The sequence below is a fragment of the Pholis gunnellus genome (genome assembly GCF_910591455.1).
Source record: "Pholis gunnellus genome assembly, chromosome: 19".
Taxonomy (NCBI): domain Eukaryota; kingdom Metazoa; phylum Chordata; class Actinopteri; order Perciformes; family Pholidae; genus Pholis; species Pholis gunnellus.
In genome coordinates this window covers 17497930-17514164 of record NC_136546.1, presented here as the reverse complement: position 1 = coordinate 17514164, position 16235 = coordinate 17497930, and the positions used below count along the sequence as shown (strand labels likewise).

The window sequence follows — 16235 nt, the reverse complement described above, 5'->3', positions numbered from 1 at the left end:
TATGCCCCCCCCATGCTTTTGATGTGAGGAGGCGAGTGAAGGAAGCCTGGTGGTGTCCACTGACAACATTTGCAATTTGTTAGCTGGGTAAAAAGGTAAATGGAGGAATGATATCATTGGAGGTAGCACACCGGGTGTGACATTTTCATGAATACTGCTGATCGAGCAGCAATGAATCAATGTCTTTCTCGACCCATTTTTACACGGGACAACTTCACAGAGTCACACAAGAGCCCCGTTTTTGAGGATTGTAGTCTGGGGTGCAGTGCTGCAGAGATCTGAGCTGCTGAAAAACGGCCTGTGGAGTCACTATTAAATGTTGTCAAGACGCTCCTTAAAGATGGCAGATGACTTCAGCGTCAAGCTGGGCTGCAAAGCTATGTGGTAGTGGTACATAAGTGGAAACTACTTTACGTGTGTGTGTGTGTGTGTGTGTGTGTGTGCGTGTGTGTGTATGAAAGCTGAGGAGTACGCAAGTGTGTCCGTATTGGTGTGCCAACCGGCTTCTGCTCTGACTCTCAATGGCACGGCCTCTGGATGTGCAATGAGGCGGAGAGGACCTGCTACTTCCAGACCCGAATGACGCTGAAGACGTGATATTGATTCACTCTGTGGAGACGGGGCTTTTTTTTTTCTGCTTTTTTCGCTGCTGAAAACTCAACCGAACGTGAAGAGAATGGTTGCAATGGTAATCCCTGCAAGTGTCGTTCTGTGATGACTAAAGGACAGCCCCTCGCTGCTGAGACGGAGCAGGAACTGTCCGCTGCCGTTTCCCTAATTTGCATTTAATTATGGTTGTTCCAAGGAGATTTGCATAACAGGTTGCACTCATCAGGTACATGAACAAATAACTAGATAATCAATCAATGCATTCATCAATCACACACTTCATCTTTAAATGTCACATCCCCAGAAAATCATTATCCAGGTTGAGCTGTTCATTATGGTGAGGCGACTTTGGAAGGCCACAAATAAACAAGAAAACCGGTAATCTACTGATGCATTAACCATAATCTCCTTCATAGTCAATCAAATATTCGTTTACTACCTCTGAGCAGGTCTTTTCCCCCTCCGAGGACAGAACAGACTGACAGCTCACACCCACACACGCACACCGGTGGGTGGATTTGTGCCTAATAGAGGTAGCTCACTACACAACAACCCCCAGCAATGGAGACAGACATTCATGTGCAGCAGCAGCAGCAGTATACTGTAGCAGAGGATATCTATGGTCTCCCTGGGGCCGCATTCGCCAAGAAAAGCCTTATGCAGCATACTGCATGCCAGTCGTCCAGTGAGGTAATGGGGGATATGTTCTCAGATGGTCTCACTTATGCTGGAGCTCATGTGAGAAAGCCTTCTGAAAACCACGTCTGGGAAGGGAATCGGGGAAAGCAGCCCTGCGAGGGGAAGTTAACGAGATGCAGCCTGCCCGTTGCGCCTCCACGCAGGTCGACGCGATGGCACATGGCAGCGTCTCGGCATTGTCTCACCTGGGTTCCTCTGGGAGATGCCGCCGGGCGTCTGCTACCACATGAAATAAGCTCTGTTGGGTCAAGGAGGTAAACTGATGTGGCAGCATGATGGTAAAATGGTATCGACAAATATATATAGGTCCTCGGCCTGCTCGCTTTATGAAACCGAATGGAGCTGCTGCAGCAGCTGAAGAGGATCATATTGTGTCTGAGCTGGTAGGAATTCTATTTTGTCGGGTAAACGCTCGTGTAGCCCCGAGTCCAAACATCCTGACCAAACACCGATGCCGTTACGGACCGTCTAACCAACACATCTGTGTTTGTGAACGAGGGTGTGTGCTGTGACACCCTTTTCCTACACGGTCTGCCAATGTTAGAACGCGATAGCTCTTGGGTGACAGCCTTGATGCCATGGCAACACAGGAAACGTCAGTTTTGGGTGAGATGTAATCAGTGGCTCATTTTCAGATCACCTAATAATATTTCGAACAAAGAGTCCTCGACAATCGAGGTTGTGTTTGAAGGCCAGAGCCGACTCATGGCACCATTTATGACTCTGTGGTGATGAGAGGCAGACTGTGCACTCAGCTAATTTTGTATTGGATTCAATGTTTGGAGTGACTGAATCATTACCGTTTTCCCAATCTTGCGCGTAATAAAAACCTAAATGACTCGATGTAGCACTCTGATGGAGTTGAAATAATTTTTCAGTCTGACAAGCTTGTGTGTGTGTGTGTGTGTGTCAGGGGTATAGCATACTAAGCAGACCCAACTGCATCAATAGAAGTGCTGTTCATCAGCATTTACAACCCCCCCCCTTTCATTTCTAAATGTTTTCCTTCACACACTCGCACAGGAAATTCAGTGATACCTTGATACGCTGGCTATCTCATCACCGGAGCATCAGTCCAACAAAATAAACAAACAAGCACAGAAAACACTCTTCATGTTCTAGATGCTGTCTTGTGTTGCAGCGGGAGGGCAAATTGAAATGCTGATCACTGACTTTGGATCTTAATTCTTCCACCGTTGTGACGTACCCCGATGTGAGGGGCTTATGAACTGGGATTTTCTTCCGGAAAGAGCGATGCCAAACCTGTGAAACGCCACCACTGAATATCAATATGGCCTCCTCAAGTGAATATTCCCCACAGTACGGGCCCACACGTCTGTGGACTGTCAAATTGGCCAATTCTCAAGTGCAGAGTAGGGTGCAAATCTTAACCTCTCTTTCATTCATGTTAGTGTCTAAATGTGGGGAAATAAGGACAGCCAACGTGAAGTCCACGATCACCCTATTGACTCATTTTCCCTCTTTCAAAGACGATCATCAGGATCCTGTGTTTTCTACCACACACAGCAACAAAATGGTTAAATAATGCATAATCTTCCCTCTCCTTGTTGTGTTGTGTAATCAAAAAGCAACCTTCCCGTATACACAACATGTGGACCAGGTGTGTGTGCATGCAAGTTTGTGACTGCCAAACAACCTCAGGTGGTTCAGATCTTAATGAAAGCCCTCCTTCAGCAGAAACAACGGTGCATTTTGTGGCGAGTAAAAATTAGGGTCAGCGAATGCAGAGCTGGTCTGCAGAAACAGCCTCGCCGCTGAAGGAACCACACATCACTCCTCAGTCAAAGGTAGCGGCACACAAGCTACATCACCGAGTGCATTAACATAGCAGCAAGAGCAAATAGAAGCAGCAAAATGAGGCGTGGGCCTGATTTTTACTGGTGTTACAATGTTGCCTCAGGCACTCATGAATAATAAGATATGTGATAACTAACACTCGATATAAGAAGACAGTTATACCTCACCCTTTTGTAAAAAAACATCATCACATTTTCACCTGTCTTCATCAGTCACCTGGCAACACGTCCCCCTGCCCCCACACTCATCCTATTATCAATTTTGTTACTTAGCCTAATTTAGACTTCATCACACCTTAATGGCTGATGTGCACTTTGCATATCAGCAGGGGTTTAACCACAGCACAGAGCAGCAGATCACTGGATCCTCTGTGCTGAGGAAATAGGCTACACAAGAAAACAAAGAAGCATCTCACATCTGAATTCAGTCTTATCCTGCACCTCAGAGAGCGCGCTGAATAATGGCCACATTAGGGAGGATTCTCAGTTTCACCTGTGGGGAGAGAAAACAGCACAGAATGCAGCCCAGGCGCACACTAAAAATAAAATCATATCTGACGGCGTTTCTAGGTAATTGAGGGGATTTTTTTGACCTTGCGGTACAGGTCCTGGGCTGGTGGGTTACAGCCACAACCCCTGTCACAAGGGAGAATCTGAACCCTTTTCAGATGGGTCCTGGGAGAAGTACTTCAAGTCAACACTGCACCTCTTCAAAGACAGTTTACCCAAAAGAGTTCAGACTCGAGAGTCCACAATTCTCAGCCTGTAAATGATTGAATTTACCTTGCAGATGAAACATCAAGCCAAGTCAGAGGAGGGTGTGTTTGAGCTTATTTCCTCCCAGGAGGGCTGAGAGCATCCTGACAGCGGCTCGTCTAAAATGGGACCGACGGTGCCTCTCGGATAATTCAGGTGTCCCGAAACACGCGTCTTGGCGCCTATAACATGTGACGGCCTGCGAAACCAGCGATGCCCTTCAAGAAATCCATGACCAGCATGTAAAGGACGAGTCCTCTCCGATCCGCTCGCACCGGAGATATGTAACTCAGCTCCCCACTTTCGTGAAGAAAAAAAAAAAAAAATACTGGAAAACGCAAACCGAAGGGGTCCCGGTGTGGCTGTGAGGCTGCAGCTGTGCAGGGGGGGGGGGGGGGGATTCGCCTCTACTGCGCATCCGCCTGTATATGCACCTCCAGAAGAGAAAACGCCTTTTGTAGCGACAGGCTGTTTAATATCTACAGCGCTGTGAGTGACATGGTGCCGTGCGGAATCCAGCCAGATGTTCGTATCGCTTTCACGGGCTTTTGCTGGCGACGCAGGGCTCAGTGCGAGTTAATCCAGATTGACTGAAGGGTTGCTGCCATAATATGCGCGCCCCCCCACCCCACCCCTCCTCCTTCTGCCCCCGGACTATACTGTCAACCACCGACCCGGCTCCATTTCTGACCAGAGGTGCTGTGCTCGGAATGGTAATCAGCGCGCTCCGAGCTGCACAGAGACCATTTGTGTGCATAGACAGATGCAGTGCCTCCCAGCCTATCTCTCACAGGCAGGCATCATAATTTATTCATGTAGATTGAACTATACTGCACGAAACGCAGTAGGTTTATAATATTCTCTAGAAATGTTATAACAAATAAATAAATAAAGAGTAAGCCGAAACAAGACTGTTATTGGAAATCCATCCACTCCTTTAGGTAAAACCTGCGGTGAACAGCAGGCCAACATCTGTAAAGCCAAATATAGCAGCCATATAGTTTAACAGTCCTGCATGTATTACATAGATTATTGGCAAGGCGGTGTTGTGTTGGCTGAAACTGAAAGCCCTGGCTCCCTGTGGGTCTTCTTGGCACTCAACCCATCACTATCTGATGCAATGATCCTTTGGCCTTTTATGCAAGTTGGCAAATGAGCCCATATGTGCATAAGTCTATGACAATACAGCGGCACAGGAGACTTGGACTCGCAGACTCAGTGTTTTGTTGTTGTTGTTGTTGTTTTATTCCAGAGAACGACACTGCTCCCGGGGCCTGTGAAATAGGTGCTTGTTGTCATCCACAGAATTACCCTGAGGATCTCTCCTTCAGATCAATAGCTCCATCCAGTTTCAACATATCCACTTGAGATCAATAGAAATATCCTAAGTGGTTTATGGTTGTCCTGAATTGAAACGGGTAGAGCTATTGAAACTTGTTTTTCATACTGTGCCGTGCGTGCACAAATATTTATGTATGAAAAAGTGTTGCACTCATGTTGGCTACACCTGCACAAGAAACCTAATAAAATAACAACAACAACAACATACGAGCATTTTGCTGGTGGGAAGTGTTAATGTCAAGGCCTGCATGTGGCCTCCTGTGACTCATCCGAGTCATCATGAGCAGTTGGTGATATGAAATGACACTGACATGTCTTGGTTTTTGCTGCACTCCTTTACTATTGTGATTCATGTCAGGCGCTCTCTTTCTCTGTCACTGACGCATGTCATCCAGCAAGCGCTGGTATAGGCGAGGGCGTCCGCCCGTTCACCTGTCCGGCTCTTTTTTTCCAAGAACAGGCCCGTGCTGTCCCGCGGAGGGTCAGCGATGCTGCGACTCCACGGGGTCTCTGTGATCCCAAGCAGCTCACGCACACGAGCACAGATGACCTGCGGGGGCACACAGCAGGGTTCAGTCCTTTGATAAGGTGTGTGTTTACACAGTATCTCACCTTCACTTAATAAGGCAGTCCCACTGAGAGGGAGAGTGTCTCGTCTTTCCAGGAGATCTCAGCAAGATTGTGGCATCATGGGAGGAAAGGTTACAATTTTACACTCCCAAAAACAAACGCATCAAAGTACTTCTGGGCTAACCCACTCTGCAGTAAATCTCGACTAAATAGAGCAAAGACAATCCTGACAGAGTCTGTCTGTCTCGAGTTGTTATTTCATTATCAGTTTACACTCACTAAGAGAGACAAGTTCTTTTTTTTCTGGTTTGATGCGTGTACAGTAAAGCAGAGCTGAATACATAAACTCGCTTTTAGCCAATTTAGTTCTGACCTCAGGGATGGATAAGAAGAACAGTTGCTTTAACTGCAAGCAGCATATATGTGATACAGCTGATCTGCTGGCAGAGACGCTCTGTTTCAACACTTTAATTGATATCATAGTGTTCAAAGACAGAGTGTTATAGTGCCAAATGGGATGTAAAACTGGGTTGGCACAGACTAGACACCGGTTTACAATGTTTACGGTCCACTTAGAGCTTACTAGAGGGATATTTGAATACATCTGATGTGGCTACAATTATTTCTCCTGAAGGTTAATCTTTTTAATGTTTTTATTTTTAAATAATCTTTGACTTTACCATGTGAATAAGCAAATCAAGCAAAAATACGCATGCCACAAGTCGCTGAGCCCCAAAGTGATGTTCAGCAAATGTTTGGTATGAGTTAGGCTACTTAAATAATTAATCACATATCAAAATCTGAATCAATTAAGACAAATTCATCTTTTTGATGATAAGAGTGGGTTATGTGGGTGGGCCTACAGTACAGTAGTTTTCACAGTGCTGTCATTATCTTGGTGTGTATCTTGGTGTTGAAACTGCCTTGAACATTGCGTGAGCCTCCAGCTTTGATATGTAAACAAGTCTGTCTCCATAATAACACCAATCTCTCCTGAAGGTTAGAATAAATAATAATAATACCTTCATGTCTTCAAAATCTGTGATTCCAAGTCTTGGCAAGTAGATGCAATTTACATAAATGAGCTTTCTTCCAGTGATGAAGTTCTCCGTAAAACATGCCTATGAGAGAAATGTATAATAATGAGGTTAGAGCTTTGAAAAAACAAAATAGTATCGTATGAAACCAGACAGGCACATGTCCTTCAACAGTTAACGTTATACCTGTTTAGTCAGGTGCATGTTAACCTACTTTGTATTGTGGAAATCCTAAAGACTCAATCCATTGTGCAACATCCTCACAACTCCAACACAGGAACTCCATGTTGCCTGTAGACATGTTGCTATGGAAACTGTTGCCTGCAACTAGGTATTGATGTGTTTCCCTCACTGTCCAGTCATAACATATTTAGTAATATTTACATTTTGTTTAAATTATATTGTTGTAAGAAATCCAAGCAACGTGTCTGGCTTTAAACTTCAGGAAGAAGTTTTTTAAAAATCTTTAACATGACTCCAGTTTAATGTTTATTAACAGCCAATCAGCTTCTTGCAATGTAGGGAGGTTGGTAAATCCAGCGCAGTGATTGGCCGTTATAATCAGGTCTGTCCCGCCCACGCCAAAGCGGAAACCGCAAATGGTGTCGCGCGCGGCTTTCACAGATCAACAAACCATGTGCGCCGCTGTTACCCAATAACACCGACACCGACAGCGTCCTTGTAGCTCTGCGCTGAAGCGCAGCACCGCCTCCGTCCTCTGCTACACTTCTGCTAGCTGAACTTCTAGTTGCTCTCTGGGTGTCTTTTGGGGTCGGGTTGAAGGAGCTTTTGGAGCAGGAAAAGAGAAACTCAACACACCATAATGGCAGCAATTCTCCTCCGGTCCCTTGCGAACAAGAAGGTGAGACAAACGACACGCTCGTGTTTTACACAACAGCTGCTTTTGTTGCATGTTAATGCAACTTAAGATAGCTAACAACCTCAGCTGCTAGCTAACAAAGTCGTTAGCCAAACAAACACGTTGCACACAGTCCATCCCTACTTCTTTTCAAGCATTTAAAAGTAACAGTTATGTGCACGTTAAGTTAGGTAGGTACGGTTTTAGGGGCAGGTTTTATATATTGTATTTGCATGCTGGTGTGAAAACGGGGGGTCAAGCATTACTATGGCTGTTATTCATTAACCTTAGACCTTAGACATTCAGTTAAATATGAATTTGAGTTGACTAATGGTGTCTTAATTATTGCAGGTGTCCCTCCAGCTGGGTCGCATGTGTTACTCGTCATCATCAGCGGTAAGAGCCCCCGCTGACACGCTTTCCGACCAGTTGAATGACTGAATGAATGCATGAATGAATAAATGAATGCTAAGTGGTCAGTACAGGTTTTTTTTTTTGTGTTGCATAATGCAATTACTTTAAAGGTTAACACATGTTTTTATTTTTGGACACGTGACTCCATGATATAAACAAAGTGTGTTTTATTGAAATAACTTTATTGAAATGTTTTTGTGCCATGAAACTACAAATAGCGGACAAACATCCTGTTTTCTTCTGTCATATTATCACTAAGACATAATTAATTGTATGTTTAATATCAATATTTAAAACCTAAACAAATAAGTATATTGGTCAACATATGTTATTTAACATAAACATTTTTTATTAGGATCACTTACATTTGTGGCCTGGATATGTACCAAGTGGGATATTTTACAATTAGTTTGAAAAATAAGCTTTTCAGCATTGTTTCTTTCATTGTTGCAATGTCATGAAGAGACAGTTTTAAAATACCTCAATTGCAGATTGGTATTTTTTGTTACTTATCGTATTATCCAAGAACGATAAACTAATGGCTGATTGTACTGGTCACTAGTTCAGCTCTAAGTTAAGATAAGATAATCCTTTATTACTCCCGCAGTGGAGACATTTATAGGAATACAGCAGCGTAGTGGAAACAAGAGCAAAACAAGTATTATAAATAAGTAATAAACAGTAAAGAATATTAACTAAGTTAAAAAAAATCCACAATAACTAAAAATATCATATATACAGACATCAGATGTCTCCAGATTTTGATTGTTTTTTTAACTGGAAATGATATAATTTGACAAAAATCTCTGTAAAGTTTTTCAGGTTTCAGAATGAAAAGATTGTGAAAGAAACTCCACTTCAACCTGCAAGTAAACATTTAGTTTAGGCACATTTAAACATGTTTAAAGCACAAGGAGTTCCCAGTAGCATTACATACTTATTGTGAGATGGACAACATTCTGAACTCTTTGTAGAAGTTGCACTTTGTCTCGTTGCATACTCATTACCTTTGTCCTAAGTCCATACCACACACACACCAACCATATGCAGCACATGCATGTACCATGCACTAAACTTAGACTCCGACTCAGGAAAGCCGCTGCCAAAACGTCACAAAGAAAGCTCGAAAGAGTGTTTTAATAGCAGTATGCATACTGACTGATTTGAGTGCACGTAATTCTTTTACTGTTTCAGTGCGTACACTTTATATACTCATAACATGCTTAGAATAAGTCTGTATTATGGGATTGGGAGATGGCTGCGGTACATTAGAAATCTGCGATCAGGGGGACTTAAATTTAAAGTTGACAGTAAAGAGATCTCAAATGACTGCTTTAGACGGTCACTGTAGACGTTGTGGTGATGGATAGATGTCCTTGTGAACTCAGTCATGATGTAACCAGACAGGAAGGGATTTAACCATATGCCTCTGTGATCCTCTAGCCCACCACCAAGCTGTTCATTGATGGCAAGTTTGTTGAGTCAAACACCTCCGAATGGCTCGACATTCACAACCCTGTAAGTATTCATAGATGAACTATATCCAGCCTGCAGTAACAAGATCTTTACTAAAGGCTGGCTGCAAATAACCAGTACAACTTTATAGTAGTAACTCACTGTATGAACACTGGGGAGGGGGAAATAAAGTCAAATTTCTAAGAAAGTCTACACAGCCAGTCCTGTTTCATGAAGTCCAGCCTTGCTGTAGTTAAGCTTGTTACGTAAAAGGCTCTAGAAAGCAAGTGAAAAGCAGTGATGGATGATTATAGCATATACGTCAGATACAATATCAAACCTGTAAAGGATAGAACAACCATGGGGTTGTTAATATTGATTAATTAATGCACATGCCGTAATGACTTCTCTTGCTCTCAGTCCACTTGTCTGTGTTGACCGTCTCCTGCTCCTCAGGCCACTAATGAGGTGGTAGGACGTGTTCCCAAAGCGACCCAGGGGGAGATGCTGGCAGCGGTGGACTCCTGCTCCAGAGCCTATCGGTCCTGGTCCGAGACCTCCGTCCTCAGCCGGCAGCAGGTCTTCCTGCGCTACCAGCAGCTCATCAAGGAGAACATTGTACGGAAATGTGTCACATGCTTGTTTTTCATTTTTCCCAAAATTGGGTTTCCATTTTAAGGAGACCAACTTAGAGAGCAATGTTTCTTCCTCTTCATATTTCAGAAAGAACTGTCTAAACTGATCACCCTGGAGCAGGGCAAAACTCTTGCCGATGCAGAGGGAGATGTATTCAGAGGACTCCGTAAGTAAAGCGTCGGCTTCCCAGTGTGCTATTAGGTTTAGTTAATCCTGATTAGATTAGAGTGCTGGTGAATATATATATATATATATATATATATAGCGAAGATCAAATTCCCCCATTGAAACTGTTGTCCATAGTATCTGTATCTCCTGATGAAAAGTCTGTATCTTTGGCAGCCCTTTGCCTGGAGGAAAGTTTGGTACTAAGTGGCTGCAGGGTGTCAATTATTTGCGCGTAACCAGACACTTCCTGCGAACGCAACTTAAACTTTGAAATGAATAATGTAGCACGGCTTCTGTTTTGGTCACGTTGACATATAGAAGCTTAAACTACTTTTCAAGAAGCTTTCACAGTGTCCAATTATAAGAAAACACGGGTTAAGGAAACGGTGTCCTTTCAGCATCACATTGTTAAGACCTGGTGTTAAAGTGTGACTACCTAGTATGTTTTTATGTAAAGCACTCTGGAGGCTCTGCTGTTAGTTGCATGCTATATAAAGATAATTATGCAGTTCCCCTCATTAAGGTGCACTTTGGCAGACTTTCATCAACAAGAATCCTGTTGAGAAATGAAACAAGCCATGCACACTTGCAAATAATGGAAGATGTATTATTACAAGACAGAGTATGCCAGAGTATTTTTTTCTACTTGGTACAGCTCCCAGTTTTGGGATGCCCGAGTTATTCTGGCATGCAAACTTTTATCAGCTGACAGACAGGCTACATAAGCAGGTGTGCTGCCAGCATTAGAGATTTCCTACAAGAGTTCACTCATAGGGAAAATAAATCAATTAACAGTTAGTTTTTATTCTTAAGTAAGAGGCTAAAGTACAAACTGCATAATGCTTTGTAATGTAGACATTAAATGACCTCATCTTAAATAACTTATATTCATGCATCCATTAGTTTGTGTGCCTCCTATCACTGCACTAGTTTATTGGTTTACATCATCTTTTCTCTTCACCGTCGTCCCTCAGAGGTGGTTGAGCATGCCTGCAGCATCCCGTCCCTCATGCTGGGGGAGACGTTACCGTCCATCGCCCGGGACATGGACACTTACACCTACCGCCTGCCCATCGGAGTGTGTGCCGGTATCGCCCCGTTTAACTTCCCCGCCATGATTCCTCTGTGGATGTTCCCCATCGGCATGGTGTGCGGCAACACCTACCTGATGAAGCCCTCCGAGCGGGTCCCAGGGTGCACCATGCTCCTGGCCAAATTGCTCCAGGACGCCGGAGCACCAGATGGCACACTCAACATCATTCATGGCCAGCATGAAGGTGAGTGTGTGTCTCCCTCTTCATTCAGAAGCACACAATGTGTGTGTGTGTGTGTGTGTAATAACCAATGGCAAAAAGTACACGGGTGATTCAAGCACTAATCATATACCCCATGGCAATATGTAGATGGGGAATTTCCATAAAATGTGCAGGCCTATATCTGTAAGTAATTCATGAGTGTTTGAGGAAAGAGGGTTTGGATCTCTGTATTCGAGGCCTTTGTGCTCTCGTATTGCCTTACGGGTGCAGCAGCACAGATGAAGAACGGAGGATTCACAGTATCCGTTTGCATCTTTGTGTAGCGGTGAACTTCATCTGTGACCACCCGGCCGTCAAAGCCATCAGCTTTGTGGGCTCCAACACGGCTGGAGAGCACATCTACGAGCGGGGATCCAAAAACGGCAAGAGGGTGCAGTCCAACATGGTACACCAGAACTCACAGTACACCTTTTTAACATCCTCAGACTAAATACACTGTTCTTACATTCTGCATTATCAGTCTTGTGAAGCTGTTGTTTGCCATGATAACCCACTTATTAAACTCTGTTGCAGTTGTAACAGACACAAAGATATATGGAGCAAAACTCAGTGCTTAACCGTCAATCACTGATGTTTGTAACATATGTGATGAGCTCCGTGCTACATTCTAACTGGAGAGAAACCCTACAGAGCCGTGTCCTACATTTTTCATTTTCAGGGTGCCAAGAACCATGGTGTGGTGATGCCTGATGCCAACAAAGAGAACACCATCAACCAGCTCGTGGGCGCAGCCTTCGGAGCAGCTGGCCAGCGCTGTATGGCTCTCTCCACTGCTATTTTTGTCGGGGAGTCTCGTGAATGGCTCCCCGAGCTGGTGGAGCGCTCCAGATCCCTGCGTGTCAACGCAGGTAACTTCAATGTTAACTGTGTCAAACATTTTGATATTAAGAGTTTCACGATACTGCCTGTATTGATATAATGTACGTATGTGTCCTGAAGGTGATCAGCCTGGGGCAGATGTGGGTCCTCTGATCTCCCCTCAAGCCAAGGCCAGGGTGGAGTTTTTGATCCAGAGTGGGGTGGAAGAGGGCGCCAAGATTCTGCTGGACGGGAGAAACGTCAACGTCAAAGGATATGAAAATGGAAACTTTGTTGGACCCACCATACTGACTGGTGTTGAGGTGAGATTTGGCCTTTTTCAGTTACTAAAAAGTCTTAATATGATACAATACAGGTATTTTAGAGAAAGAGTTTGCTTGTTTAACAGGAGCCTGAAGATGTTGTGTTAAATGCGCTTCTTCCCAGTCATCTCTATGTATTGATAAAACCTCACAAAGTGTGTACATACTGGTACATTATGGACTGTTAATGATGCCTTGTGGAGTTTTTGAAACTCTTAATGTGATTGTTCTGCTGTTCTTTCCAGCCGGGCATGAAGTGTTACAAAGAGGAGATCTTTGGTCCGGTGCTTGTCATCCTGGAGGCTGACAGTCTTGATGAAGCCATTACTTTAATCAACAGTAACCCCTACGGCAACGGCACCGCCATCTTCACCACCAATGGAGCCACAGCGCGCAAATACACAAATGAGGTGGACGTTGGCCAGGTGAGACGCTTTTACAAGGGCTGAATAAAAGGACACCGGAGATTGTTAGTCATTTTGAACACTATTCCCTGAACAGAGCTCTGTCAGGGTTTAAAAAACAAAACAAAAAAAAGTCACATTTTGCCTTATTTTGGGCCTCACTGTGTGAGACTGTGAGTTCACAGTTTTGTGTCTGAGGTGTTCTGTTTCAAAGACGGGAAATGGACATAGACTTCATGTGAAGTGTGAATATTTATCGTAGCAACTTGATGGCTCAAAGGAATGGTGCTATAAAGTATTCATGAAAGTGAAACTCCTCGCTCAGATTTTTCCTGCATAATTTTAACAATTCATCCTTGTTTCACACTTATTGTCTGCGCCATTAATCTATAGGTTCACAAAATTTAAAGTCAATCTTTAAATGTATAATGGAAATGTGCATTGAAGTAGTTTTTATTGGCTGTAATAAATCCTCCCCATCTCTTCCATTAAAGGACTTTTATAAGGGCCAGTATGAACAGGAGAAATAATTACATGAACCTATTAACTTCAAGAAATTGTCTTTACTCAGTATTTGCTTTTTTTCCAGTTGGGAATCAATAAATAGAAATGATGTCAGAATCAGAATTGGTTTATTTTAGTACGTTTGCACATACAAGGAGTTTGGCTGGGTGATTATTATATTATTGCATAACAATAAACGCAGTGCAATAATATAATACATAATTTAAAAATAATATGAAAATATACAATAGAATAAACAAAACAAAAAATTAAGAATATGTTAAAACAAGTGTTATTAAAGTGAATATTTAAAGGGAAGAGTTGTGCAGGGATATGTAAATGTCTGTACTTGTCCTGAGGGTGTAAGAATCAGTCAGTGGGGGCCCCGAGTAGGAATTACTAAAGAATAAGTAGAAAAAGGGCTTGACTACAATGAATGTCATTTAAAAGCTGAAAAATACAATAGTAGTAGTTATTGTCATATAAACTATTAATTTATTTCTTGAGTTGGCATGCTATATTGTGATAGTTTGGCCATATCTCCCATCCCTCATGTATTTATGTATTTGGACAGATTGGGGTGAACGTGCCCATCCCCGTCCCCCTCCCCATGTTCTCCTTCACTGGCTCCAGAGGCTCCTTCAGAGGAGACACCAACTTCTACGGCAAGCAGGTAATTAACAAAAAGCGGTTTGTCATCATAAAAAGACTCTGCATCAAGATACGAACTTGGGTAGTTGACACTGCAGTTGTCTCTTCACCACCAGGGCATCCAGTTCTACACTCAGATCAAGACTGTGACCTCACAGTGGAAGGCTGAGGACGCCACTCTGACGGGCCCAGCTGTGACCATGCCCACCATGGGACGCTAAGCTGGCAGCACATCTAGCGTAACTTTGAGAGACGTCTCATATGCCTTAAGATGAAGACCATGGAGGGAAATGGGGCGGGACAAAGGCTACATGTCCTCTTTTTTTTTTTTTTAGATATAGTCACACTGGGGGTTATTAGTTGGTGTTTTTTTTTTTTAACTTCATCCATCCTTAACAATGTTGCACAAACAAATGCAAATTTCACCTCATTTGGCGACGCGGGAGATAAGCTGGACTGATGAAATGAATGGCGCCGTGAGTCTCTTCGTGGGTTTGTGTTTTGTAGCCGTTTTCTCCGGTTGATGTCCTGACCGGGTGGACTATGGATGTAATCACGCTCTGTTATTTTCATGATCAGTACTATACTCGGGTGTCTCATTTCTTTAAACTGACCGTAGAATTCAAAAGGATCAGGGATTCTGCCTTTTTGAAGCAATGAGCCCAAATGTCTTCCACCATTATCCCGTGTTTTTTTTTAGCTTGTTCTGTTTGTCAGAGCGTTGTGTAGATACTTGGAAAGAAGATGTAAATGGAGCAAATGCTACATTAGAACAAAAGCGCACACCGTTTCTCTGTTCTTCTGTTAAATCTGAAATAATGGTTGTAGTTCTTGTACCTCTAAATGTATTGTATCCTACTGTCCAGTGTTGGGACTAACGTGGTATGTCAGAGAGAGGTTCAAGGGTTTTGTACTGTATTGTCGGGAGTGATCCTTTTATTCTGATCATGGATGGTGTAAAAGGTAAATTGCTGTTTTACATGACATCTGACATTCTCTATAAACCATTGTAATGAAACCGTATGTTGCAAATATTTTCATTCAAATTATATGAGCTACATCAAGTTTAGTCACCTAGACTATTTGTGGTTGAAAATTAAGAGATCAAGGTAGTTGTAGTTCAGTTTGAATAAACTATAATTTGACTAAATTAAATTCTGATTTGTGTTGAAATGATCCTCTGGTTCTGTTGATATTCTATGTATTCATTACACACTAAGCCAACATATTGGTATGCTGGGGCAAAGATCTAAATAATGCCTAATTAACTTCACAGACAAGAAGTAGTTGGTAATGTTTGAACTTTTTATTGTGGTTCATCAATACACAGCCTGTAATTTAGCTGTAAGAGACCCATTGGAGCAGGCTCCTGCTCATTGCTGAGCACGTGCACGAGACCGAAAATGACTTCCGTCATAACACAGGTGACGTCACGACGAGTCGTCCGCGTGAGGACTACTCGGACGTACCATCATGGTGAGCTCCGAGTGTGTTTAGCGTCCGGAAAGCACTTTAAATAAGTTAGCTAACGTAACAAATCTCTCTACCGTGTTTTAGTTTGTTTTAGGTACGACACACAGTAAAGTGCGGCTTTTGGCTAACGTTAACTAGCTTGTTAACAAACTTCGGCGCCTAGCTTTGTTTAACGTAGCATTCTTACGCTAGCTGACGTAAGTTACGTCAGTTGACTGCGAATGAACGTTAACGAAGAGCTATGTAACGGTCAATCCATATAACGCAAGATAGCCGTTCAAAGATACTCTACTTTCATTGCACTGACATAAAAAAACAACTGCATGGTAACGTTTTATTGGGGAAAAGTGTTGTAAATTGTATTAAGGAGTGAAAACTAGTGAGCATACGTATTGGGTAGACGTT

General features: G+C 43.1%; 1 protein-coding gene across 1 annotated transcript; it reads left to right on the top strand.

The window, feature by feature from the left end:
* Positions 1-7553: 7553 nt before the first annotated feature.
* LOC306711094 (methylmalonate-semialdehyde/malonate-semialdehyde dehydrogenase [acylating], mitochondrial-like) lies at positions 7554-15527 on the top strand. Its single transcript, XM_079179881.1, has 12 exons — positions 7554-7691; positions 8040-8084; positions 9546-9620; positions 10014-10175; positions 10281-10359; positions 11336-11638; positions 11941-12062; positions 12336-12525; positions 12617-12798; positions 13044-13223; positions 14281-14379; positions 14474-15527. The coding sequence occupies exons 1-12, from the start codon at positions 7653-7655 to the stop codon at positions 14576-14578; spliced, it is 1581 nt and encodes a 526-aa protein (XP_079036007.1). The 5' UTR covers positions 7554-7652; the 3' UTR covers positions 14579-15527.
* Positions 15528-16235: the final 708 nt, after the last annotated feature.

Bases quoted from the DNA above. Each gene is read 5' to 3' on its own strand.
- LOC306711094 (XM_079179881.1), top strand. From the start codon at position 7,653: ATGGCAGCAATTCTCCTCCGGTCCCTTGCGAACAAGAAG. The intron at 11,639-11,940 runs GTGAGTGTGTGT...ATCTTTGTGTAG, and splicing joins CATTCATGGCCAGCATGAAG to CGGTGAACTTCATCTGTGAC. The intron at 12,526-12,616 runs GTAACTTCAATG...TGTGTCCTGAAG, and splicing joins ATCCCTGCGTGTCAACGCAG to GTGATCAGCCTGGGGCAGAT.